Source organism: Osmia lignaria, chromosome 14, assembly GCF_051020975.1.
Source record: "Osmia lignaria lignaria isolate PbOS001 chromosome 14, iyOsmLign1, whole genome shotgun sequence".
Classification (NCBI taxonomy): domain Eukaryota; kingdom Metazoa; phylum Arthropoda; class Insecta; order Hymenoptera; family Megachilidae; genus Osmia; species Osmia lignaria.
The window spans coordinates 12,248,121-12,275,281 of record NC_135045.1 but is presented as its reverse complement, the minus strand read 5'-3'; the positions used below and the strand labels follow the sequence as shown (position 1 = coordinate 12,275,281).

At 31.8% G+C, this 27,161-nt stretch overlaps 7 protein-coding genes and 1 long non-coding RNA gene across 20 annotated transcripts in view; 5 read left to right on the top strand and 3 right to left on the bottom strand.

Moving 5' to 3' along the window:
• Positions 1-1,222: 1,222 nt before the first annotated feature.
• Positions 1,223-4,866, top strand: LOC117609049 (resilin). The gene is made up of 4 exons (XM_034334887.2): positions 1,223-1,401; positions 1,861-2,838; positions 3,166-3,604; positions 3,706-4,866. The coding sequence occupies exons 1-4, from the start codon at positions 1,393-1,395 to the stop codon at positions 3,837-3,839; spliced, it is 1,560 nt and encodes a 519-aa protein (XP_034190778.1). The 5' UTR covers positions 1,223-1,392; the 3' UTR covers positions 3,840-4,866.
• A 746-nt stretch (positions 4,867-5,612) lies between these two features.
• LOC117609050 (uncharacterized) lies at positions 5,613-6,883 on the bottom strand. The gene is made up of 4 exons (XM_034334889.2): positions 6,743-6,883; positions 6,225-6,547; positions 5,895-6,097; positions 5,613-5,809 (listed from the first exon to the last, which is right to left on the bottom strand). Exons 1-4 carry the CDS (start codon positions 6,814-6,816, stop codon positions 5,708-5,710), a joined length of 702 nt encoding a protein of 233 aa, XP_034190780.1. The 5' UTR covers positions 6,817-6,883; the 3' UTR covers positions 5,613-5,707.
• Positions 6,812-8,985, bottom strand: LOC117609052 (uncharacterized). Of its 2 annotated transcripts, none has more exons than XM_034334892.2 (4): positions 8,600-8,985; positions 7,453-7,789; positions 7,150-7,372; positions 6,812-6,951 (listed from the first exon to the last, which is right to left on the bottom strand). In XM_034334892.2, exons 1-3 carry the CDS (start codon positions 8,659-8,661, stop codon positions 7,163-7,165), a joined length of 609 nt encoding a protein of 202 aa, XP_034190783.2. In that variant the 5' UTR covers positions 8,662-8,985; the 3' UTR covers positions 6,812-6,951; positions 7,150-7,162. The 2 variants fall into 2 exon arrangements, with proteins under 2 accessions (XP_034190783.2, XP_034190784.1); XM_034334893.2 differs by lacking the exon at positions 8,600-8,985 and adding an exon at positions 8,013-8,153 and having other exon boundaries at positions 7,453-7,754.
• An 851-nt stretch (positions 8,986-9,836) lies between these two features.
• Rab14 (RAS oncogene family member Rab14) lies at positions 9,837-12,815 on the bottom strand. Its single transcript, XM_034334890.2, has 7 exons — positions 12,427-12,815; positions 11,548-11,660; positions 11,313-11,439; positions 11,122-11,239; positions 10,849-10,967; positions 10,692-10,760; positions 9,837-10,610 (listed from the first exon to the last, which is right to left on the bottom strand). The coding sequence occupies exons 2-7, from the start codon at positions 11,651-11,653 to the stop codon at positions 10,493-10,495; spliced, it is 657 nt and encodes a 218-aa protein (XP_034190781.1). The 5' UTR covers positions 11,654-11,660; positions 12,427-12,815; the 3' UTR covers positions 9,837-10,492.
• Positions 12,816-13,569: 754 nt separating this feature from the next.
• On the top strand, positions 13,570-20,389 carry LOC117609006 (uncharacterized). 5 transcript variants are annotated; one of them, XM_034334833.2, is made up of 4 exons: positions 13,570-13,787; positions 14,612-14,706; positions 15,827-16,051; positions 18,267-18,426. In XM_034334833.2, exons 2-4 carry the CDS (start codon positions 14,625-14,627, stop codon positions 18,284-18,286), a joined length of 327 nt encoding a protein of 108 aa, XP_034190724.1. In that variant the 5' UTR covers positions 13,570-13,787; positions 14,612-14,624; the 3' UTR covers positions 18,287-18,426. The 5 variants fall into 5 exon arrangements, with proteins under 5 accessions (XP_034190724.1, XP_076548087.1, XP_076548086.1 ...); XM_076691971.1 differs by lacking the exon at positions 18,267-18,426 and adding an exon at positions 18,922-20,389 and having other exon boundaries at positions 13,571-13,787; XM_034334834.2 differs by having other exon boundaries at positions 13,572-13,787; positions 15,827-16,047; positions 18,264-18,404.
• LOC143305208 (palmitoyltransferase Hip14) lies at positions 16,534-21,307 on the top strand. Of its 2 annotated transcripts, none has more exons than XM_034334829.2 (3): positions 16,534-16,589; positions 20,403-20,563; positions 20,648-21,307. In XM_034334829.2, exons 2-3 carry the CDS (start codon positions 20,449-20,451, stop codon positions 21,091-21,093), a joined length of 561 nt encoding a protein of 186 aa, XP_034190720.1. In that variant the 5' UTR covers positions 16,534-16,589; positions 20,403-20,448; the 3' UTR covers positions 21,094-21,307. The 2 variants fall into 2 exon arrangements, with proteins under 2 accessions (XP_034190720.1, XP_034190721.1); XM_034334830.2 differs by lacking the exon at positions 16,534-16,589 and adding an exon at positions 16,619-16,875.
• A 155-nt stretch (positions 21,308-21,462) lies between these two features.
• LOC117609007 (uncharacterized) lies at positions 21,463-24,857 on the top strand. The gene is made up of 2 exons (XR_004582482.2): positions 21,463-22,695; positions 24,087-24,857. It is a non-coding gene; the product is annotated as an uncharacterized LOC117609007 (long non-coding RNA).
• A 181-nt stretch (positions 24,858-25,038) lies between these two features.
• Positions 25,039-27,161, top strand: part of LOC117609063 (uncharacterized) — a 164,483-nt gene continuing 162,360 nt past the window's right edge. For 3 of the 7 annotated variants that reach the window (XM_076691935.1, XM_076691937.1, XM_076691934.1), the window contains exon 1: positions 25,039-25,198. In XM_076691935.1, the coding sequence (XP_076548050.1) occupies positions 25,170-25,198 (29 nt within the window). In that variant the 5' untranslated portion in view covers positions 25,039-25,169. The remainder of the gene's footprint in view (positions 25,199-27,161) is intronic. The other 4 variants (XM_076691938.1, XM_076691936.1, XM_034334908.2 and 1 more) reach the window with 2 other exon arrangements.

Sequence of the window (27,161 nt, the reverse complement as noted above, 5' to 3'; positions counted from 1 at the left end):
TAAATCCGAACAGCTTCCTACGGCTGGATTCTTCGTTAAGTAAACCCTCATCAGTGCTGGAAAAAAAAACGATGATAGCAAAGCGAGCGCACAAGTTAATAGAGTACCTACGTTGTAGCAGCATGTATTAACAGATTTCGAAATCGAAAGTGCGAAGGAAAAGAGAATATTACGCCACGTAAAAATTGGACTGTATCAAATCCATGACATTCGTATCGAAGGCTATTTATCGATTACGAAATTAGATGGATGATCTCGAAGAATATACATTTGGGATCAAGCGGTGATTAACAAAACATTTACCAAGTAACACCAGTCATTCCGTTTCGTAATCAATTAAATCCCTATTTTACGCTCGAAGAATTTGGCCCAAATACATTCAGCCAAGAAGAAGAATTGAAGAAGTTCCCCATACGCTAACGAACTGTGAGGCAAGTTCATATTTATGACAAACATACTTAAAACTACGTCTACATCACCAGAAACGTGTAATTTAGCACAAACGTATATGAAGAAGTACGACAAATAAACGAGGTATCGTACCGTTGCACCCTCGGTTTAACATTGCCCAAGCTCGCGAATCAACGTTGAAGAAAGAATCGTAATTTCTACAACTAATTCATCACCGATCCGTCCAATCGATGGTCGTTTTGATGCTGCGTTAAATAACATTCTAGCTGCTAATTCGATAATTACCTGCCGTAATTAGTGCACACGCTTATGGTTGCCTAATGTCTCGTGTTGATCGTTGTGTTTCGAGGAAGGATCACGCGGCATCGAACAATTTCGTGAAAGTTCCGATGCGAGGACGAGCAGCATTAATCAAACCGGTTAACGAAGACGAGCGATCGAAGTTGCCATCCCCTAGAAGGTCTGTATCCTTACGATGTCCTGCATCCTTGTTGGTTACGTTCGTCTACCGCGAGATAGTAGGAGAACGATGCCTCGAAGTTAATGATGCGCCGCATTGCGTTACAATATAGGATTCGTAACCCGTGAAATATGGAACGAATCCGTACTCTAGGTGGCTGCTTCGGTCCCACTCTTCTTCACCATCACTACCTACCGTCACCGACTGATTCAACACCACCGTGACACAGTTACAACGTGCCACGCTGTAAATCCTACCGCTTGCACCAAACCATGATCTAGAAACACGGATGAATCCTGGGATATATAAAGCGGATTAGAAGCAAACTTTGTCATTCCCTCGACACCGTGCTACGGTGGAAGGTGTGCACTGGCCAAAAGATAGAGAAACGAAGGTAAAAGACGCAAACGTACCTAGTGCAGCACCTCGCATGATCCAGAGGCTCACCTTCTCAAGGATAAACGAGGGAAATAACGGTGGCTAAGTTTATTGTTCGACGGAAGATCCATCGTTTCAGCGCCATGTCTAAGGTGAGGAAACTTACGGGCCGCGAATAGCAGGGAAATTATATCTCTCGCAACTGATATGCATCGAATAGGAAAAAGCTTGCGACGAGATTGTTCGTACCTCGGAACGACGTGCTATTCTACCTAGGGTAATTGCACAACACGCGATACGAACTCTGTATTTGAGCACACGAAACAATTCAGTGTTTCTGCTCGGAAAGATTGTTCACAAGGGAATTCGAAATTTGTAATGATATTATCATAAAAATAAGTACCGTAGTATTCGCGCTATCGATAAAATTACACCTTGAAAGACCTATGAGCTCATCCTATTCAAGTATTTATGAAGCTGCAATAAGATACCAATAAACAAATAAGAAATTATAAATCTTAATGTTCAAGTAATGAATTCATAATTATTTAAGCTAACAGTTATATCTTCTTATTATAAACTTATTTGCTCGTCTTCTATCCTGTTCACAGATTGGATTAGCAGTATTTATCGTTGCGCTCACCCTGGTGCGTTCCGAGCCTCCAGTGAATTCTTATTTACCACCGGGCGGAGGTGGTCCCGGGGGTGGTAATGGTGGAGGTGGCGGAGGTCCTTCAAACACTTACGGACCACCTGGATTCGATGGCCAGAATGGTATCGGTGGAGGCCCTGGAGCTTCCGGCGGTGGTTTATCGAATAGTTACGGAGTACCTACTGGTGGAAACGGTTTCAACGGTGGTGGTTCTGGCAATGGAAGACCTAGCTCGAACGGTGGGCGAAACGGTGGAAGCAGAGGAAATGGTTTCGGAGGTGGTCAGCCTTCCAGCTCTTACGGGCCGCCATCCAGTGGATTCGGTGGAAACGGAGGTTCTGGTGGCGGAAAACCCTCGAGCAGCTATGGAGCACCTGGTGGAGGAAATGGATTCGGCAATGGTGGAAACAACGGCGGTAGCAAAAACGGATTCGGTGGCAGTCCATCGAGCAGTTATGGCCCTCCGGAAAGTGGAAACGGATTCGGTGGTGGTAATGGGGGTGGAGCTCCGTCTGGCCTCTACGGACCTCCGGGAAGGAATGGAAACGGAAATGGTGGCAATGGTGGAAATGGTGGCAATGGTGGGCGACCATCGAGCAGCTACGGTACTCCTGATAGGAACGCTGGAAGACCGTCAGGACTTTACGGACCACCTGGCAGAAATGGAAATAACGGTGGTGGAAATGGAGGATATAACGGTGGTAATGGTGGCAGTGGTGGTTTTGGACCAAGTGGAGGCAACGGTGGATATCCGTCCGGAGGACCCGGTGGCAACGGAGGTGGCAGCGGAGGCTTCCCTTCTGGTAGTCCAGGCGGCAACGGAGGCTATCCTTCGGGAGGTCCAGCTGGAAATGGAGGCTATCCCTCTGGAGGTCCAGGTGGAAACGGTGGAGGCAATGGTGGAGGTTACGGAGAAAATGCGGATGATGGAAGTAACGTAAGTTTATTTTTCACAAGATTATACACTCTCGGATTTATCATTTTTTTTAGTGAAACGTCATTTTCTCAACTAGACGGTGAATGAAAGAAACGTGACATCCTATACAACCAATTATAGCTATAATTTAAGCCAATGCTTTCTCTTGTAATTTTAAAATCAATGCATAATGACTATGACCCGAAACGTTGCTCAAGAAATGTTCTTATATTTCTTGAATTGATCAATAATCAGTATTTCGTCACAACGTATTCTATTACTGCACCTATTACAATTAATATACTACATTTTGTTTTATTTTCTTCACGATTCTTAAAATGGATGTAGGAACCAGCAAAATACGAATTCTCTTACGAAGTAAAAGATGATCAATCCGGGGCTGATTACGGACATACCGAAAGCAGAGACGGCGACCGAGCTCAAGGAGAATTCAACGTATTACTTCCCGATGGAAGGAAACAAATTGTTGAATACGAAGCCGATCAAGATGGGTTCAAGCCTCAGATTAGATACGAAGGTGAAGCGAACTCGCAAGGATATGGATCTGGTGGACCAGGAGGTAACGGTGGAGGTGATTTTGGTAGTAATGGATATCCAAGTGGCGGACCTAACGGAGGTGGAGCTGGTGGCAATGGATACCCAAGTGGACCTAATGGAAATGGACTTGGTGGTAATGGATACCCCAGTGGTGGACCTAATGGAGGTGCACCAGGTGGAAATGGTTATCCTTCAGGAAGGCCAGGTAGTGGACCTGACTTCAACGATGGTAAATAGAAAATATACCAATTCTATTAGCTAATCTCTATCCTATTAAGTTATTGAAAATATAACTAACACTTAAGATATTATAAATTGCTATTTTCTTAGGAGGTTTCCCGTCCGGAAGACCAGGTGGCGCCAACGGTGGATACAGAAACGGAAACAATGGTGGCAATGGTAATGGAGGATATCCATCCGGAAGCGGTGGCGATGCTGGGGCTAACGGAGGATACCAATACTAAATATTCATCTAGGTGTAGTGATATATACATATATCGCGTGTACTACAAAAAAGGGAATATATAGGGCAACGTTTATCATAACGCATAGGATAGTTTCTGTCTGGAACAGTAGAAATGCGAATGGAATTGCCAATGATAATAGCATCCGGTACGATCGAACTTTTGGGTCGGCATCTAATATATTTAATCGCTTTAGCACAATTTCAATTCAACGATCGTGGAATGAACAAAATGGTAACTCGTTTAACTGTGAAGACAAACAGGTTTTTAAGATGCAGTGCATCGTTTGTTTCAGACGTAGTATCCTTCCTTAGTGTAAACATAATGATTATTCGTACGATAAACATGAAGACCTCACAGTTGATTATTAGACGTAAACGATATCGTTGAGTATTAGTTGCATACACTGTACCAATATGTACTCGTTCACGGTAGATTATGTGTTGCAATAATACTAATCGTATCGTTTAATTGACTTAGCAAAAAGAGCGGATCCAGAAGCGTTGCTTGAGAATGTTTCTGAATCATTTTTACAGAATTTAAAACTTATTTATATTAGCATCTTTATTCATTATAAAAAACGAAACAATCACATTAAATATGAACAAATAATTTTTTTTATTAAAGCAAATATAAAAAGTATTAAAATTTGATAAGATCGAGGGCTCAATCACCCCCTTTTCCGGATCCGCCATTGCTTAGCGAATGAAACGTCATTAATTTTTCAATTTTCTTTCAGTACATGTAATAAGACTCATAAAACAATTGGCTACTTTCATATAAACCATTCGTAATCTTATGCATTTAATTTTCGAGTTCTTCGATAGAACGTTCGAACTAAGTATCTTTTTTAACTTTCACCAAGTAATTTACAACTTTATAACCATAAATCATGTATACGCTAATTTATAACGTTTGTTAAGGTATATTTTGTATTTATTACTATTTATCATACTATGTATATTTTAATGATGTTTAAAAATGTAGCTGTAGAAACGAACATCCGCATAAAATAAAAATTGCGGTAGGCCATAATGTGTTCAATCTTTCACTCTTACCTTTCACGCGGTATAAATGGATTCTATACATTTATTATACCGACGAACAAAAACTGATAGTGAATAATCGAACAATTTTAAAAATATGTGAAAAAAAGACAATAACTTCAACCTTACTTTTATATCATATACCATGTTGTGTAATTGTAATTATCATATTAGACGTTTACGCATAACTTCTTTTTATATTTTTAAATTAAACTTACTGAAATTAACGTTCAAATGCAATAAAAAACATAAAGAATGTATAAGATATTATATAAGACATTCTATATACGTATGATTAATAACCTAAGCAAGGTTTTCGTTGTAATGTCATTTACTACATAAATACCTGAATTTCCAAGTAGAGGTAAATTTCCATCGTATTTCACTCACGAAATCAAATCCACGACAAAATACACTAAACACTTTCAATTAAGTGAAACATCACAATTAATGAGGATAAATAAACTACCTTTTAACACCATATTTAAATTCGGAATAGTCCGATACTACGGAAGTCAACTACTAACCTTAAATCGGTAAGCTTCACAGAAAGATGATAAGGTATTCTAAATTAATTTTATTTTATAAATTTCATTAGCATATAACTAACATGATTAAATACAGTTGCTATTCTTGGTTTAATAATATATTGGTTGCATTGGGAATTACCGGATATTCGGATATTAATTAGCATGAACTATAAAATATTTAAATATATTTATTTTTTAAATTATTTGTTTATACAGCCAAATGTAAGGAAGAAAATATTTTTTACATAATTTTGCCGCCATCAAAGTTTAATAGAACTAAATGATTTAATTATCAAGTAACATTTGAATGTATTAAATCAGCTATAGCTTTCTGCCTAAGAGTGTACAATTTTTTCACCCATTTGTCAAACCTCACTTCTTGATCAAGCATTATCTAAATAAAATAAAAATGCTTGTTAACAAAGTGGATGACACTATTAAAATTTCTATATGAAAAATAGCAAAACAAAATACAATACCGATGAATGAAAAATACTCTCTGTCCCACAAGGAATTTCAGCTACTGTTGGAACTTGTATAGTATCTGCACTAATGTCTATAACAATGTTTTTAAATTTCTTTTCCTTTGTATTAGATGATGTGAACTGTTTCGGTGTAAAACCTTCAGAATTAATTTCGTCTAATACACCCTCCTTAAAACGTGGCTCAATGGGAAAATCATCTATAACAAATAATTTCATATTAAATCTGAAACTTATTACAGAAAACACTGTAGTAGAAGAATTACTGGAAACACTGTAAAAGACACTGTAATTAAATTTTAATCAATATTATTTGTGACATTATACCTTTTATTAATATTGTTTTGGTTTTGTCAGACACAGTACTTTTTACATTAGATTGTGAACTACTTGAACGACTTCCAGATTTTTCTCTTGATGCGGATCTAACCTTTCTTTTAGATTGATCTGAAGAACGTGATCTAGAACGATACTTATGTCTTTCACTACCTTTTGAACTACTATTTCTTGAGCTCTTGTAACTTTTTTGACCACGATCTCTGTCTCTGCCTCTACTTCGAGAATGTGAACGATGTCTCCTTTTAGATTTTGAATGTTTAGATGATCTTCTTCTATGAGGTGATGAATCACTAGAATCTGAACTAGAGGATCTAAAATACAAACATAATTTTAATATAATGAACTATACATTAAAGTGTTTAATCTTATATTAAGTGAATTATTAAAATGTATACATATAAAATAACATTAAAAACCTTGAACTTTTACAAATAAGTTATGAATACAAAAAAATAACATATCAACATATAATTTTAAAAAATTTTTAATTACAAAGATATCTTTACCTAGATCTTCTGCTACGTCTTCTTCGATATCTGCTATTGTGGTCTGAATCCGATTCACTGGAGTATCTTGCCATAACTGTCAAAGACTTCTTTGGACTTCTTTGTTTACTTCATGTTTAGGTTAAGGTGATGCTAGTATGAAGGCCGAACTTTGAATTCCGCGTCGATAAAACAGTCAACGTTTCATCGAAAATTAGGCCGAACAGAAACTATAAATTTGTCACATATTATTTGATACATTAAACAAAATGTGTAATAGTAGTTACTAAAATTATGAAGTAGTTTATGAAGTGCTGATATATTTATTGTAAAGTACAAATCAAAACAAATATATAAACACTATACATATATTTACATATCTTCATTTAATAATTATATGACATTAAATAATTATGTTACATAATTACATTAATATATAAATTATGACACAGAAATGGTTTGTACTTCTAATGCTGATACTCCTTTTTGTTTAATTGGTAAATAAACTCCACCATATATTTGTAAACCAATCATTGTTATATTTGCAGTATCTAATGGTTCTGCATTAGGTACTTCTCTTCCACGATAATATGGTTTAAAACTTGCCAAGGGCAATATCACAGTAGAAAAATCAGTATCTGACATTGAAGCCTAATATAATTTAATATAATTAGAAAGATATATTAATTGAAAATTATATTACTCATCAAAAACAAATAATTAAAATTTACCACAAAGAATTGTTCATATGTTATATTTCCATTTGTGTGAAGACCTTTATGTTCAAGAACAACTTTATAATGACTATTTGCACCTTGTCCTCTGCAACTAATTTTGATATTCTCAAAATTAGATAAATTTAAATTAGTTACTGTCTCCACTCCTGCAAAGCCAGCACCATTTGGTTGTGGATTCAAAAGTGTAAAAAATATGGCATGTTGAAAAAGCTGAGTTTTTTGCAATGTTAAAACAGCTTTTGATTTTCCTACTGTTCTAACAGTATCAGATACTTCCGTCCAATTATCCACATTGTCTGCAGTTGTAAAATCAAAAAGTATTTCCTTATTCCTAAATAAAATAAATATACTTTGTCATATTACACACACACGCACGCACACACATATACATCGTGTATATATATGGAAACGTTTCAAAAATAAACTTTAACAGTGACCATATTTTCAAATATTTTATTTATATTTATATTAAAAATGGTTTTCATATTCACAATTGGTATTTTTGTATAAATTGTTTACAGTTTATAAAGATTAATGTAATTATTCAAACTTACGAAGTGTTAATTGTTTGTAAAGTATCATCTAATGATCGAAACAGGTTATGATAAACACGTATGATATGGTATGATAACGGCGTATAAGAAACGCAACGAGAAATTGCAGTGTTAACATTATTTCAAATTAATCACCTTATTCACTATTACCGACATTGTTTTCTTTTTCTGTATCCCGAGGTGCGCACTGATAATAATTTTTTTTAGATCTAATATTACGTAAAATACATATTCGTTTAACTTACTGAATATAGGGTTTGAATTATTTTGAATTAAATACAATTACCTCTTTAACTTTATAATAATTCTCACTGGCAAACTGTAGTAATTAAATTTATGTATTAATTCTTTTTTGAATTAATACTCAAATCAACCATGCCGCCGATGATATTAGTATATAGTTTTGATAAGTTAAAACAAATACATATTGTACATAGCTATTATATGAAGTCTCAATGCATAAATATAAATGCATACCAGTATTTATATTTAACAAACAAATACATTATTATAGGTATTTTTCAAATATTCAAAAAATACAAATGTATTAATTTTTATATCAAAGGCTATCATGAAAGATATCTCACCCCTTTGTTAGATGACATATCATTAGAACTAAAAAGATTCCACAAATATATTGTAAATTCATTGCCAAAGAAGAACTAATACATGAAATTATTTAATCCGTGAACTATTTAAATCTGTATAGAATGACTTTTCTAAAACGGGAATAACGTTTTATACGGATCGAATTCAAATATCATACTACTGCATACTACCGCGTGGAATGTTCTGGAACCAAATGCACTTATGATGTAATCATTTGCAACTTAAAAATTAAAAACTCGTAAAAGCGTACAATTACAGTACGATTTATTCATATGAAGTTTATATTTAATTTACGGAATTTATGTTCAAACTTCATAAAAATAAAAAAATGATATGAATTCCAGTAATGATGATGAATATTTGAAATTTGAATATTTCAGCAATAATAATATATACTAAATTGAAAAAAGTATTCCACTTTTATCTTACACCTTAGATTGCTTTTTAATGGTTTGAAGTTTATTTATATATATAGACTTTATGATACATATATAATAAGACAACAATTACTTTTAAACAATCTTAAAAGCTTTGGTCAAATTTAACTGAAGTGATTTTTTGCACTTTTTTCTAATATAAATGCAAAATAGTTTTACAGTACATTGAATAAAATACAGACGTAATTAACAATATTTGTTGTTAATTCAGTTACTTATTCGTATAAAAATTAACTTCAGTTTCATTAAATTAAAAACAATATAATACGTGACGAATCATTTATGATGAATCCATTTTGAATTTAATTTCCATTATCAATAACATATAAAACTTTTATAAAATAAATTGAGATTACTGCCAAGAAAACAGTTTTCAACTAGATATGTAGAAATGATAACAAATTTACTCGTTTCTTAAGCTCGTTTGTAATATTGAACATGAAAAGCAAATAATATTTTAAGATGTATAATGAATTATACAAATCGGTATAATACTTCAGCTTTATAATATCGATTTAACATAACATAACATTATGTTCGAGTATAGATCTTATTAAAAGGATTGACAATTTAAAACATTTTCAGTATAATAGTAACAATAACAATGCATTAAATTCTGTCTTTACTAAGAAAAAATTGTCAAATTAGTAATTATATTGAAAATTAAAATATTTTTCGAGCGAAACATAAAACCTGCATCTGATTTTATACTACTTTTTATATCCCGTGTAGTGTGGTAATGAAATTATAGTACGAAACCATAGAACTGATATCAATATTGTTTCATTATGCTATTTTATGACAATTTTTTGTTTTTTGTTTTCATCCTGCTGAGAAATTTGTGTTACCAATAATTTTTTTGCATTTAACCTTATAGTACAATAACTTTCAAATTGCAAATTAGATAACAAACGCGAACAAACATGTTCAATCTTGTTCCACGAATTTAATTTACAATAGTAAATACATATCTTATTTAACTGTGTCACATTCACATTTATCATATTTTCATGTGATTAAGTAAATGTCTCGTGCAATGCACCTTGTACACGTGTACTATAAGATTTATGAATACAACATATTGTCTAATATTTAATATCCTTACACAACAGAATATACGATCTATGGAAAATATATGCAAATGACAATAATCATAAAAAAGCTTTAACATTAAAATATCAATCACAATGCCAATACAGAATGATTACCATCAGTATAATTTATGTGTGTATATTTATACTGAATCATATATTCATATCTTTGTTTTGCAAATTAATTCTAAAAACGAATTGATAACTTTTATTAAGTAGATTTGACTTATCAAAGGTAAAGGGATAAAGACAGGAGACTATTTGCTTGCTATACTTAGTATAAATCATATATGCATTAATAGTACCGAGGAATTCATGTTTCTATATACAAACAAATAAAGACCTAACAGGAGCAAGAGTCTTTTCCACCCTGCTGTTCATTAGATACTCCTTGAAGATTGGTACGTCCTGGTTGACTGGGATTGTGTTGAACTCCGGATTCTGCTGCATTTAAATCCAAGCTGTAAACAGATTATTACAGTAAAGTGTTTAGTAAATTAAAAAACAATACGGGTAAAATAATAAAACTCTGTTCTACTAACCGGCCATCTTGTATGCTTTGGAATATTTTCTTTGCTGTTTCCAGGAAAGCTTCCTCGACATTATGTCCACTGATAACGAAAGTAAAAGATTAATTTGTTATTATATTTTAAACATGTTCTTCTGACATCTAATTTGATTATCCCGTTATTAACTTACGTTTTTGCACTAGCTTCTACAAACATAAGACCATTTTCATCAGCAAATTGTTTTGCTTCTTCATAAGTAACATCTCGTTGACCTTCCAAGTCACTTTTGTTACCAATTAAAAATATAACCTGTAAGTACAACATATACAGTTCCTTATTAGTTACATAATATAAATATATCGTTATTTATAATATAGAAGAAATACATCATTCAACAATTCTGCATCAATGTAGTTACACTTTACAGACGTAAATACCATTAGGTAAAATATATTTTGCATACAGTGCTTGGATTTGTTAAATTCCTGGTATCTGTAAGCCAGCTGCTAAGATGATTATAAGTTGAACGACGAGTAATATCATAGACCATTAATGCTCCAGCTGCTCCCCGATAATAAGATCTACAACACATATAAATATATATTATACTGTGTTTTTTAAGTAAAAATTTATTATTAACATTGATATCTATACCTAGTAACTGCTCTGAAACGTTCCTGCCCTGCAGTGTCCCATATTTGTAATTTTATTTTCTGGCCTGCCACTTCAATGATTCTAGTTCCAAACTCAACTCCAATAGTATGCGGGCAATCTGCCATAACTGGAATACAATATAAATATATGTGTATATATATATATATATTATTTCAGAGTAGAAACTGACAAAATAATGTATCCAAATGTAAAAATGACTACTATAGCAACTTACACTTTTTTTCTGTAAACTGATGTAGTAAACATGATTTACCTACTCCCATATCTCCTATGATAATGTACTTAAAGATATAAGAATAATTATATGGTCCAGTTGACATTTTGTTTCTGTAAATAAATAAATAAATCAAATTTTATGTTTCACTGCATTATATAATAATATCTAAATTAATTTGAAATTGATTTGATAGATTAGAAAATATTGGTATATTAAAATATGATCAGCATATGGTAATATTAATAACACAATTTATTAATTATCTGTACCTAGAAATATATTTCACATTTCCAAGAAATATAAAACTGATATGTAATTCATATAACAACTGCTAAAAATATAATAAATAATTGTTATAATAGGATATAATTTATAATGTTATATTTCAAGTAATATTTAATTGTTAATATGTAAGTCTAAAAATATACTTAGCTAATAATAAAATCATTCACAATAAACATGCTATCAAGTAAATTTTGTTATGATTACATAGTATTTTCAATGTAAAAGTCATTTCATTTAATGACTAAATAAGTTTATTTTCAGGTTGCATATATGAAATGATAATATATTAGCTGTAATTCTAACAACTAAGGCTTATAGAAGTATGGATACAAATATAAAAGGAACTTAAATCTTAAACATGATATTGACATTTTTATTTAGATATTTTTCCAACAAAACATGTATGATAAGGCAATAATCACTTAAATAATAATTAGGTTTCTGTAACTTATAACTATTACAATGATTAAAAGTTATCATACAAGAATATGCAATAAAAATTGGTAAATATAGGGGTTCAAAAGTTAATCTCCTGATGACAACTGTTTCTTAAAAAAAGTTTCTGATGTCAACAATGCACCGTCTACTCACCGTTTTACAGCGCTTTATCGGGAAGTATTTTCTCAAAAATTCAATCGAGGAAATCGCTTGTAATTATTGTTACTACATAAACAATAAACTATTGCACTGAATGTACAAATAATAACCGTAATAACGTAAATGTAATACAATTCTTTATATCACGCGCAATATGGCAGATCACTGTCGCTAATAACGATGGCGGCGAATAAACGTCAAACCACCTGTCACTAATTTTTTTAATTGTTTTATTCAATGATTCATATTTATACGTTAGAAATTTAATTTTAATGATATAACTTAAATATTCCTATAACTAAGAATAAAGCCGTTAATCGTAAATGCAATCTTTTCCAACAGATAACTTTGTATGCACGTCCATAGAAAGACGAACACTGATGAGTATCCTTTGATCATAATTTTATACATCCACCTATATATATCTATAAATTACAATATATTTCAAAATTATATAACTTTATTAATTAAAAGATTCTTTATCTTATGACATAGTTTTTAAAAATCATTATTTCTATTAAAATATGTTATGTATTAGTTGCATTTCTCATCATGAATTGACTGTCCATTCAATCAATCTATTAAAACCACATAAACCAACCACATTAAAGTTCCATTGAAGCTAAAGTATTGATTGGGTTTCTTTTTTCTTTTAATTTATCTATTAAATTAAACAGCAAATTAAATTGAACTTCACAAAAAATGAATGAAGATTTTACAGCTGATATTTTACCTTCTCAGGTCATATTTCCAATTTTATCTTCAAATTTTCTTGTCAGATAAATTTTTATTTAATTAAATATAACTTCATATTTATATATATCATTTAATGTTCATTAAGTAAACAGAAAAAAGAAATGATGACTATTAATATCATATATAAGTTTGTTTAATAAAATTTCTCAAAATTTAAAGATATGAAGATCATTAAGAGTTCCTACATTTCTATTCAATAAAACGTAACATCGATTAATCAAAACATTTAAATACTTTTTATTTTAGAGTTTCATATCGCCCAAGCATTGTTGGACGTATTTTTTTATTGAAAACAGCCCAAATAGGTGTCGCTTAAACATTTTAGGATTTGTGGATTTAGCGGTAGTTTTATGTGGATTATCTGCACATATGCGCATTTTCGTAACTTTTGTATCTGTGTTGAATTATATAGTTATTGTTTTTTGATAGAAGTTTATTTTTAAAGTAGACACATAGAAAATCTAGTATAAATTTAAAAGTTCTTACAACGTTTAATGTGTCAATTTATTGTTTCTATAAATCATCGTTAAAATATAGTACAATTTTTGGTTAAGATTGGGATCAGAAAATTGAATTCCGTACATTGTACATGATAACAGGTGAGTGAAGATGTAATAATTAATGCAGTGACTTAATGACACGAATTAATTCTGAATAAGAAAATGATGTGTAATAATTTTAGTTTGTATAATTTATAAAACTTTATAAAAGCTTTCTACTTCGTTGCAAACATGTAAACTAATAAATACCTTTAAAATCTTTTGGATTATTAAAAAAATTTGACATTTCAAACACTTGTTACTTTTAATTATAAAAGAACATGTGTTAAAAATACGTGGTGTTTATGATACATGAAATATAATTAAAGATTGTTTTATATCAATTCAATTCCATTTAATACAGAGGTATAGTTTTCCCAATATTTTTATTATAATAATAAAGTTTTCTAGGAAATAAAAATAATTATTATTATTTAAATAAACGTATGGAAAATGTTAATCTTGATATTTTTATATGATTTCCTTTTACATAACCTTAATATGACTTTTATGAGTTAAGAACGGACGAAGATTTATATTTTTTCCGAATAGTAGTTTAACAAAAAATGAACAGAATGTGAAAAATAAATATTTCTGTTTCTCGTTTATAAGCAAAATGAGATACTAGTATTTATAGGTTAGGGTCGAAATTCGTATTACATTAATGATGCTGATACGTTAAATCAAATGGTGATATTTAATGTGATAAATACATGTATTTCTAAAAATAAGGATTAAGTACGATATTTTTATGTTTCTATGTACTGTTATCAATAATTCATATTTAGATTCTAAATACTGTATTATATAAGTTTGATATATATAAATAAAATAGAATGTTTGTATTTTTATTTCAAATATATATATAATAAAATTTGTTTTAGAATAATATCACAGATGCCATACATTTTGGTACGTGGTAATCTTGCTTCATACGGTCATAGATATCCATGGAGGGTTTTAGTATCAGGTCTTAAAGGTATAGTTTCCTTTGAAAGCTTAAGTGTTTATCAAAGTTTATTTTTGTTTAAATTATATGTTGCCAATTATATGTTAAAACCATAATTTTTTAAAGGCTTGTGCTTTTTATAGTATATGTATATCACATATTTAATTTTAATTGATATGTTACATGCAATAATGCTTCTACTTTAGTTATAGATAAAATAAAGTTTTAAAAACCAAAATATAGTTGTATCTTTTGCTTTAAACATAAAATAAATTCGTGACATAGTTTTATAATTATTAATACATTTGTTATAAAAAATTTAATGTGTAGATTTTAATAAATGTTTATGTCCCAATTTTATTCACATTATAGTTAGGTATTATGTATTTTATTTATTCACATCGCTTTCTTTACTTGTATATTGAAATATTTAGGTGTATACATAGTACAGAAATAGTGTTGGGTATGTATAAATATAAATATGTTGTTTTTAACTAATGACTTATATATATTTAAAGTTTTTAAGTTACAAAAAACATTTGTTTATATTACTGCTTTATCTGAGTTGTAATATCGTTCATATAATTGGTGTTTTGTAAATTTAACTAAAGTGATATGTGTCCTAAGGCTTCATCGCAGTGATGCGCAGTCATGGGATTTTTTGACATTACAGCCAGAGATACATATCACGTAATGCCATAGCTGTATACATTACACACCTGAAAGTGGCCCACGTATTTTCTGCAGTTTGTCTTACCTTTGCAACAAATGTTGGTATTCTTATAATAAATCGGTTGCACACGTACAAAATAGCAATATATTTTATTAATATTATTTATACAGTATGTAATATATTTCATTTTTATGGGGCCCAATGATACCTTCATATTTAAAACATCTAGGTACGTCATTGAGATGGACCTAGTATTTTCTTATCGTTAGTACGCATGGCCAGAAATCTCACACTGCGTATCACTACTTCATCGTGATAAAACGATTAAAATTATCGTGTTCGTCGTAGTTGAAAGAGGGTATATTTTCAGTAGAAAATGTGAGATTTTTACAATTATCGTTATTTTATGATGAAACATATGTACATATCAAGCATCTAAATGTTAAAAATGTGTGATGTTATTCATTTGTGTTGTAGCATCAGATATAGAACAACTAAGTCGTTTTGCTTCTGGGGGATACTGTGATGATTCAACAATAGTATATTTACAACATCCTTGTGTAATATTAACTGCTTTAGAAGTTCTTGGTTACAAAGTTGTGGCATCCTCAAGTACCAGTGTTAAACAAGATTATAATGAATATATGTGGACTATGAGAAAAGATTTCTCTGAACCTGAACCCGAACCTGTTCTTAAGGCAGGTATGATATGATGTACAGATTAACCATTATTTGAATAAAAAAATGACTCTGCAATGCAAACAGATATCAGTAAAGGATCGATTAGTTTTCGTTATTTGAAAAATTAATTTAGCATTTGTTATCTTTATTTTATGTTACTTTGTAAATTAAGAAATTAAAGAAAATTTCGTATTTACACAATGTAGTATGTTATTTTTAAAATAAGGGGGAAAGAAAGTTATTAAATATGTATGTTAAAATTAAAATTATTAGGACCCAGAATTAGAGAATGTTTTTTTAGATAAAAAATTGTTTATCTGTATGTTTGTTCAGAATATAAACATTTTTTTAAGTTTATTAATTCCATTATAATATGTATACGTATAAAATTTAATTATTAATAGAATTTTATGATATGACACTAATTTATCGATTTCTTTGTTCATTTTAATATCTTTTTTTATTAACGTTTTTTGTAAATCAGTAGAATATGTTGAAGTTTTAGTACTGTATATAAACAATAGGTGGAACTGGTGTTTTGTGCTATGTCATATTAACAGTTGAGTCTTATTCTATTATATTATGCTAAATTCGAATCTATAGCGTAAATTGTAATGAATTATTAAAAAATTCAAAGCATTTATTATTTACATTACTTTCATAAAAACCGCAACATTGTGAATGTGTTTTACAAAGGTTATGTTTGTTGGTGATTGACGTTTCAATTTAAACAGATAGACGTAGTATTCAATATGTTTTGTATTTTATTAACCAATATTTTATCAACTGATTATATGTATTATTTGTAATTTAACGTAATATTTGCATAGAATGTTCGTTATTACGTAAGTCAGTATCAATCGTTTCCCTCGATATTATAAACTTTTATTAATCTTTATTTTGATTAATATACGTCAATAATTTTAATTTAATTACAAACATAATGTTTGTAATTTATAAAGTTGAACATTTATTTTTAATGAACAAGTGAATATTGAAATATGTGATATGTACACTCAATAATAATTTTAATAAATAACATATTGTATTATGTTTCATTAAATCATGTAATTATAATTTCGATGTTGCGCTAATAATCTACTATAATTGTAATTTAAGTTTTTAATTTTTTATGGTTTATATTTATTCTATTATACGAATGTTATATGAGTTTGGTTTTGTGTAAAGAATAGAAGTTGTCATGTTTTTATTCTATAAGACAAAAAGCAATATTTTTATACATATATAAAAGTAATATATATATATATATACCAATGCAAAAGTACACCATGGAAAAAAGCATGGAATTGTGTAGGGTTACTACAATAAAAAGGTAGCAGGATTTCAAGTAATTGGATTTCATAAATTTTGTGATAAGTTACACATTCATAATGACACTCTGATGGAGTGACACATGGAAAGATGTCTAAAATGCCCAAAAGATGTTAAACAACAAGAATATTTATATGCATAAAAAAATAAATGATGGATGGCCAAAACAAGAACCTTCAGTTTGGGAGTATGAAAAAGATCAAGTATGGACTGAAGTTCATTGATCTCATAGAACTTAAAGAAGAACGAGGAAGACAGTTAATTGAACAAAATAGAAAAAAGAGACAGTTTCACACATAGTGTAATTTTGTATTTGTATTATTTCCTTTTTACGTACCTGTAGCACAGGTTGTCCATTCATGGGTTGATGCCACCTCCAACATAACGTGCCTAAGTTCGTCGACGTTCTATAATCTTAAATAATAATTTCTGTCTACTGATAAGTAATACCCGGGCTTATGTTTATTTTTACAAAAGGGTACAAATAAATGAAAAAAGAAATGTAAAAAACTTACTGATTATTTAAAATAAAATGTAATTTGATTTTTGAACTTATGGTATTTAACTAAAACGAAATTTGTATACAAAAAAATATATATTGAAATGAATTAAATTTATATAGTTATATAACTCAAAGTTCACAGTAAAAAATATGTTGGATACTATTTTATCGTTATTTCAAAAACTATCATTGAATACTTTTATATAGTGTGCATACATAAGCAATAATTCTTTTTCTTTTCCCCAGTATAGTACATGGAAAGTTATGAATGTTGATTCTTCTTTTTGTTTATTTGGTATATTTAATTATAACTTAGATATAATATATGGTTCAAATAGAAAGAAAGATAACGTTATACTTTTTTGTGATAATATGCTAGATATGTATTTTTTCTTTTAGCAGTGAAAGGCAACGAAGTTTAACAGTCGTTTTAGCTCAACCATGACGCAATCAGGAAATGCATTGATCGAAAAAGTAACCAACATAGTAAACGATGAAGATTACTATTATGTTGGTGTAAGAGCTTCTCCATTTGCAACTGATTGTGTTGTCTTTGGTCTAACTTCCGATGAAATTGTGGCCCTCTCCAAACGTTTTCCAAACTCGGGTTCAGACATGGTCAACGGCGTTCTGATCAGAGGTTTCCATTGCCTATTTTCATTGTTTTTTGTTTTTTTTTTTACATACTGTATTTTAACATTGTTTTTTTTTTGTTTTTGTTATATTGTCATTTTTCATTTTTTGCAATGTAACTTATTGAACTTGAAAATAAATACTACAATACATTTTTAAATAATACGTTTCATTTGGATGACTTATTGGTAAAAATAGTAACGATATATTTGTATAAATAGACTTATGATTTCTATTTTCTTTGCTGTACTTTTTGCGTTCTTTCATTTCTTAGAAGTATTTTGGGAATGAAGTATCCTGTATCGTAATCAGATATTGCATTATCCTCCTGCTATTATAACGTAGTTTGCTAAAACATGCTAAAATAAGGATTTTTATATATAAATATAAGTTTTTTTTAATTCATGAAAAACATTTATTATAGGTCCAGCATTTTCCATCATTAACGCTCTGGCAGAATTAGGATATAAAGTCATCTGTAGCACAGGAGAGGCTGAAATACTTTGGACGCTGCAAAGGGAATTGTAAAATCAGCAATTATTCTCAGGACTAAAATTAAAAAGGAAAACAAACTCATTCTTATAAATACGTATTTAAAGTATGCGTACCCGGCTTTCATACGCATAATGAATGAAAAATCAGTACGAACTAAGTATTATATTATTTAACTATATATATATATATACCCACATACACATACATATATGGATGAAGTTTCTGTGGAGGAACATACGAGGGCATGAATGAGTGTCTTCAATTTCGTTACCGAATCATGATGAGTATATTTTAACTTCCTTTAGCGATGTGCATTTCTTTTATTGGGCGGATTAACATAAGCAAATTTCCAATAATGAATTTTACCATCTTGTTGTGTAAAATTCGTAAAAAGTATTTAATAGATTAAAGTTATAATCATACTTTATTTTATATATTTAAACTATATTAAATATGCTGGTTTATTCTTACAATTTTTAGAAGAATGAAGGTGTTATACAATTTTTCGTTAATAATTGTTTTATTTTCTTTCTACAACACGTTACAACACTAATAAGACTGTACGGGTACAATTTTCCAAATTTTCTACATGTTTCTTGATTAAAAATACTATGTTACAGTTACTTTGTACCGTATTGCAAGATCGCATAAAAAGCAATTATTAGGTGGCTAACTATATACATAGAATTATCAGATGTGAATTACAAAATAACTTATATTTTTACTAGATATATTTAATCCATACAGAATTAAGATTAGCAACATTTTTGGGGAGAAAACATCACTTTATTTTTTACTTTTACTCCGGCATTTTACATACAAATCATGTTTTGGATGGAATTATATTACTTCAACTTGACTCTTTGTTATCATACATTTATATAGTTTTTATGATGATATATAAAATATGCGGAATCAAAACTATTGTTAATTTTGTGCGATAAGAAAGAAGTATTTGTATTGCAATTAACATTTATTGTATTAATCATAAAAAGAAATGCTTATTAGCGCAACATCGTGCTTCAGTATAAAGTGAGTAGTGAAGCGATTATTGAAATATTCTATTTAATGTAAAATAATCTAAACTTAATAATAATATTATGCAAAGGTCATCTGTGCGTATAACGGCCTTATTTTCATATAGAAAGTCCGTGTTCGTACAAGTTGTAAAATTATACACGTTTATTTTGTGTATACAGAATACACTTTTTGCACATTATACTGTGAATTTATTATAAAATATACGACTTATAATGGTATAAAAATACTTGTTTGTACACTATTATTCGTAACAACAATTACAAATAATTTATGTCATTTTCTATGCAATATAAAGTGTATTTATATAGGAAAATAGTGCATTTAAATGCAATTTGTATTTCTTTTTTTTTTTTTTTGATAAAATAATAGGTAGACGAGGTTCCTCCAAGTGCATATTGTTAAACACGTGACAAACATGGAGCACCATCATGGTAGCAATGATCGTTATACATGCTGCAGTTCAAATAATAATCACGATGTTCGTCAATCACTTATGGAAATGGAATTTGAACGTGGTATATGGTATGCAGGTAAACAAACTGTGATCCTTTATTATTTAACTACGTCTGTATTTTTTTCTGTGTGATTATCAAATAGAATTGTGTAATTTTCAGCACAATATAATGATCTAGATCGCGTGAAAGCATTGCTGAAGAAAGGTACTCCTATTGATGCGGAAGATTTTGCTGGATACACAGCGTTACATTATGCTGCTCGAAACGGAAATGATGACATTTGTAAATTTCTAATAGAAAATGGTGCAGCGGTGAATGCACGAACACGTTGTGGACGTGCTACACCTTTACATAGAGCAGCAATGCAAGGTCACTCCCAAATTGTTCGACTTTTATTAAAATCGGGTGCAAACCCTAATTTACAAGATGCCGATGGTTGTACCGCCTTACATAAAGTACTTGTAACGACACCTTCTATACCAGTTTGTAAGCTTTTGGTACCACGCACCGATTTAACGTTGCAGAATAACAATAAGCAGAGTGTAAAACAATTGACACAAGAAAAATGTCCTGAAATCTTACAGTTTATATCAACTTATGAGTAAAATTATATTTTAGAGCCATCATAGTTATATTTTTAATGACCATTTTTTGTGTAATTTTTTTATTGTTACAACGAATATGATTACACAAAATGTGTCTTGTTGAAAAAACATATAGAACTCAAACACGAAACTTATAAAAATAAAATTTTATATATTTAATGTTTTATAAAATTACATAGTATATAAGACTTAAATGAGGAAAGATAATAATTTTATTCGAGTAAAATATTATTCGATGAAATAATAAAGGAATAAATGTGTAAATAACGTTGATGGGCACGCATCATCATTTGTATTTCCTTCCATGTGCTTGCCAGAACGGAGAGGGTCGTGCACTTGATATTGAATCATTCGTGCGTGGTCGTATATATTCGGAATCGTTCGGTAGTTATCGTTGAGGTTCGACAGTATTCGATGATTTGCGGTACGTGAAGCGCAGTACCGTCGCTGAAGCCCCCTTGCGATACATAGTGGTGCCACCTAGCGGAACACTTCCCGTCTTCTGTACGGCTGCAATCGTTGCATGGAGTCAGTCGTTTCACGAATACCGCGGGTAGTTTGCGCGAAGGCTCGCCGCCGCCTTTAACCGTTGTACGACGGATCGTCCGTCGTTTCGCGGTCCGAGGTTCGTCCGCGTGTCTTCGACCACCTTTCCCGCCTGGATTTTTGTGTGGTTTTACTCGTCGGATTTGAGTGACAATCGCAAGCGATGTAACCGTGCCCTGACGTCACACGGCTAATCAAGTGCACACACGAACACAAACACAGGCGCGCGCGCGCCTGCTACTCGTATCCGTATACACGGATGGTCTACGCAGCCTGCACGCAGTATACTACGTACAAACACGTATAGGGCTGTGCACACGGCCAAACTGATAGAGAACGAAGGAGAGGGAAGAAACAGTGAGATCGCGAAAGACAGAGGAGAAAGAACGGAAACAGAGAGATAAGAAAGAAAGGAAGATATATATGTATATATATATGCATGCGTGTATATATATATATGTACACGTTACGTAGCGTGAAAACGGTATTAGAGAAAAGAGGTGAGGCGTAAGACGTATACAACGGAGGACATTTCACACTGGCACATACATCTATACGTGATTAGTGAGTCTTTCGTCTTCGTAAAATACTGTACGCAGATAATTATTGGTGAAAAAGGACAGTGAGCTTGGACGTTTGTTCGATTGTGATATTGGGTAATCGATTTTTCTCGAATCCCGTGTTTTTGTGTCTCTCTGTAAAGGATTTCGCGTTTTCGACACGTGCAAGACAAGGCTATGAAATAGAATAAAGAAGAGGAGGAAAGAGTGAGAGAGAAGTATCTACATCTCGTGGCGCCCCGTTGTGTTTTTCTACGGAAAGCTGTGCTCGGAACCTGCGTGAACTCTCAGAGTGGAAGAAAACGTTTGGTAGGGAGTAAACGGAATAGTAGAAAAAAAAAAGTTCCTTGCGGATGACGAATGATAAAAAAATTCTTTGCGGGTTTCTGTTGGTTTGAGATTAGTGAAATCGACGAAGAAGCGAGCGAAGCCTGAACTGGAACGGAGTCCGATGGACGAGAACAAGTTTTATCCTAATCGAGTCGGTCAGTTGAGTGTAAGAATTTTGTGCTTTATCGTTAACGCATTTCCTTGCTGTTGTGTGAATTTTTTATCGGGAGCGTTGAAGTGTGTACGCGTGACACGGTTGCGGGTGTACCTTGTTCGTACGATAATAAGAAAGTGGGGTCTCTGCCATGTTCCGTTTTTATTAACTTGTCGGACGGTCCACTGCTTTGAGAGTCAAGTTCGTCGCGCTTCGCTGTACGCGCCGTGTCTGGCGCGCGCATATTTCCTCGCGCTTTCAGTTGCGCTCCGCGACAAGCTTTCTAATCCAAGTGAGATGAAACATTTCCTCTCGGTGATATAGAAAACCATCGGTAAAGTTAATTTTCAATTACGCCAGTGAAACTTTCGATTCACCACGTTTTCCACCTTTTTCACGTTCATTTTCATCACAGCTCTTCTAAATAGTTATTTCAAAACTTCATTAACTATTGTTGATGACTGCAATTTAATAAATTCTATATTCCTATAATTGTATCTTAAAAAACAAAACACTTTCAGAAACTTCAATCTTAAAAAAATTTCTTACTTTTTAATTATTTATATAAAAATTAACCTTAATGGTTTAAATTTGATTGTATAGTATAAAAAATTGAACAAGTTTATTGTTTGAACGTATTTGCGATTGATGAGCCCTGTTTTTGTAACCTTTATCTCTGTTTCTTGTCTGGTCGACGGTAACGAACCACTTTGTCACATGGGTCATTTGTTTCTGTGCTTCTTAAATACAGTTTCTTCGGATTTATTTCGGATTGTCAGAGGAGTGATTGAATTGTATGGAAAAGTAGTGGCCATGGTTAGAGAATGTGAGCGTCGACGACAATATCGATCAACTTACGTGCCTAAACGTGCCTCGGTCTACATATGTTCGGCGGAAGCAGAATGGGGTGTGGACATGCGCATATACAGACCATTGTATTAGTAGTGCGTCGTCAAGTGCGACACCATGTGATGCGCGAGATTATGAAACAACAATAAACCCTCGTTCTTTCAGAAATACTTGATCCTCAATAAATTAACAATACATCAAATTAACGCAAATTAATTTTTTAAATTGTTTTTTTATAATAAAATAATAATTTCAATGGAAGAAACGGTTGTCTAGGTGTCAGATATTGTCATAACCTGGTCACACCTATGCGCCGAAAAATCGATAAAAATTTGCAAAGCATGACACGTGAATACGTAATAATTATTTAAAATTGTTTAAAGCTTCTCGTGAATGTCAAGTTCATATTTTGTCGCTACAATTTTACTTTCTTCTTTAGTCGACGCTACGCAACGCTTTGAATCATAGTTAAATTATTATTCTTTGTTTAGCATTAAATTCAATAACAAAGTAATCATGACCTTCTTTAACAGCTATATTTCTTTTTTATTTAGGATCGGCAAGATTACGAAGGTTAGAAGATCACCCGAAACGGAAATTCATCGAGGACGGAAGAAGCTTCTTCGATTTGATCGTGAGGAGGCGATTTCTAAAAGAAATAGTAATTCTACGGCGCCTGGAAGAAAAACGTTTCTCCCTCGGTGATATCTTCGTAGAAGATATCTGTCATTGAATATTTACAGGAGATATTTGGAAATTTGGAAAAGGAGAGAGAAAAGCGACAATGCTTCTGTGTAACGAGAACGACGCGACGGGCTAAGAAAAAAGACAGGGAACGCCTGAGGTTTCTATTCTTCGCCGGTAGATTACGCATACGGTTAACGAGAAGGAGACACAAATATCTTGGCTAGCACGTTAGCGAGCGAGAAAGTAGCGTGTCGAAAAGTGAACTCGATATTCGAGGACGAAAAGGAAACGAAGGTGTGACGGTGCTCGGTCGATAAGGAGAGTTCTAAAGTGTCTCGTGAAGACCGAGGGGAAAGGAAAAAAGTCTACTCCGATATAATATTTCGCGGTAGTGAATTTCGACGGCGAAGCGCAAATATATCCGTCGAAAGTACTCCGAATGTCGGTTAACGAAGAGGAAAAATACGATAGAACGATGCGATTAAGAACGCGTGTTTTGTACGTGAGTGTCGGTGGAGGGAAAGAAACTATTCGCCTTCGTTGATTTTCAACACGAGACCGAGTGATGAATTGTTTCGAACATTCGAATTACTAAGTATTTCAATTCGACGGTGTTTAAAAAAAGAAAAAAAACAAAACGAGAGATTCCAGGGATTTACAAATTTGGAAAGTGCTTGAAAGGTGGTGATAATTTAGTGGTGCATTTGTTGATCATTTGTTCACTGGTGATATTTCGTATTGTTTGGTGGTGCGAAAGTGTGGTGGTGGAAGAGGTTGGTGGTGGTGGTGGTGGTGGTGGTGGTGGTGGTGGTGGTGGTGGTGGAGGAGGAGGTGGTGGTGGTGGTGATACACGTGTAAAAAAGAGAACACTCAACTGTGACTCTTAACTCATTACCACGGATCTCCCTCGGCAGTTTGACCCCACAGCCATCCTCGATGAGAGGGGGCACATGTCCATTGCTGTCGCTGAAAATGCAGGGTGAGTTTGCATCATTCTTTCTTTTGTTCTTTCTTTTCTAATCTTGAAGATTGTTACCTTTTGTACGAGGGACAGATTTCTACATAGAAAATATTTTGAATAATTATGAAAATTTTGAACACTCGCGATCAAATCAGGATTCCATAGGGGAAATGGATACTTCACGATATTAATATTAAAAGTAATTTAGAAAGAAAATAACATAACTTTTAATTGTTAAATATTATAAAATGTAGTATTGTATAACTAAAAAGTAGGAATACCAAAGTAAACATTTATTCAAATTTTCCCGCGTGAACGTTTATACGCAAGTGGCGGTCCAGGCTGAACTGAACCCCAAGGACGTAAAATGATTACATTCTTTATTTATAAGTTAATAGTTTTCGATCCGTAGAATCCAAAAATATAGGTCGTAGCTTTAGAAAATTAGCGGTTCAAAAGTTATGGGTATGTAAATTTTCGCGTTTTTAGGGTATTTTATACGTTACTTTGACGCCATGTTGCTTCCATCTATCATTTGATTGGTCCGCATAGATGAGCATTCAGCGGCCATTTTGGCGGGATAAATCGAATGTTTCATTCGAATTTGTTTCACACATATTAGGTTAGGTGAGGCAATATATTTAAATCGTTTTCGTGAAATCATAATATTGTTGAAATAAATTCTTTCAAAGGGCCCTCTTCCAATCAAATGATAGATGGAAGCAACATGGCGTTAAAGTAACGTGTAAAATACCGTAAAAACGCGAAACTTTACATAGCCATAACTTTTGAACCGCTAATTTCCTAAAGCTACGACCTATATTTTTGGATTTTACGTGTCAACAACTATTAAAGGGCAATAATTTTACGTCCTTAGGATCCAAGTTTAACCGGTGGTCCGTCACAAACCTATAAACATATGTATGTAGGGGGCCCCTTTCGCTAAATTGTCATTTTCCTTACGGATGGCTACGGGGAAAGGCGGGAATCCAGGATTTCACTATTTTTCCTGAGTAAGCCTGCTTTGTTCGCGAATGTACAGGGTATTCTATCAAATTTATTACAAGCTATCCTTAGTAAAAGAAATTAAATATTTATACAACTTTGGCCCGAAATGCTTTTTAAACTTTTGTATATCTCAAAATTTGTAACGATTAGAGTTGTTTATATGAGAACTCCAATGTTGAGAAGTAGATTTTGGTAATTTAAAAAGAAAAATTTCCTTTACTATTACATTTATTTTTTATTTTATTTTATCCTAAAATAATTTAATACAGTTTAATAAGCAAAATTTCAAAAACTGTACGGAGGGTTCCAATCTTCCCCTTCCTACCATTCATTATATCACAGAACGAACAGATTTGCATACGGTGAATGTATGCAGTTTGCATTCTTTGTTTATGTAGGCGATTCGACATCACGGTTTTATTATCCTTTATAGCGGCACAAGTCCGTATGTAGGGTTTGCACATGTTGTACACGCTGGCCAGAGTTAAGATGTAAAGTAAATGGAACTGTTACTGTAGTTGCTTAGCACAATTAACCTCTTAAGTGAAGAAATTACGCGAACGAAAGTTTTATGCATGTTTCCCTTTAACACTTTCGCTCTGAATAAAATTTCATTTTCTCCCCCTGGAAGCGTTATACCTACATGTTTTTTATTTTATTAGAAATGTCTTTTGTGTCTATTTTATATTATTGGTAATTGTTAATTTTGTGTACATTTTTTTATATGGTATATCAAAAGCATTGTTGAATATTTTTTATGCTGACACACTAGGTGTGTCTAGAAGAAATGTGTATTTATTTCGTAATGTAGCTCTCATTTAGCTGAAACTTATTGCAAGATATTAATTATTTTTCAATTTTTCGTCCACTAAGGGTTCTTTAAATGGATTTGATACATTTTTGTACTCTTTGTTATCAATCATTTTTGGGCGAACTGGTTATCAGAAATAAATATTCCCATTTAAAAATTAAT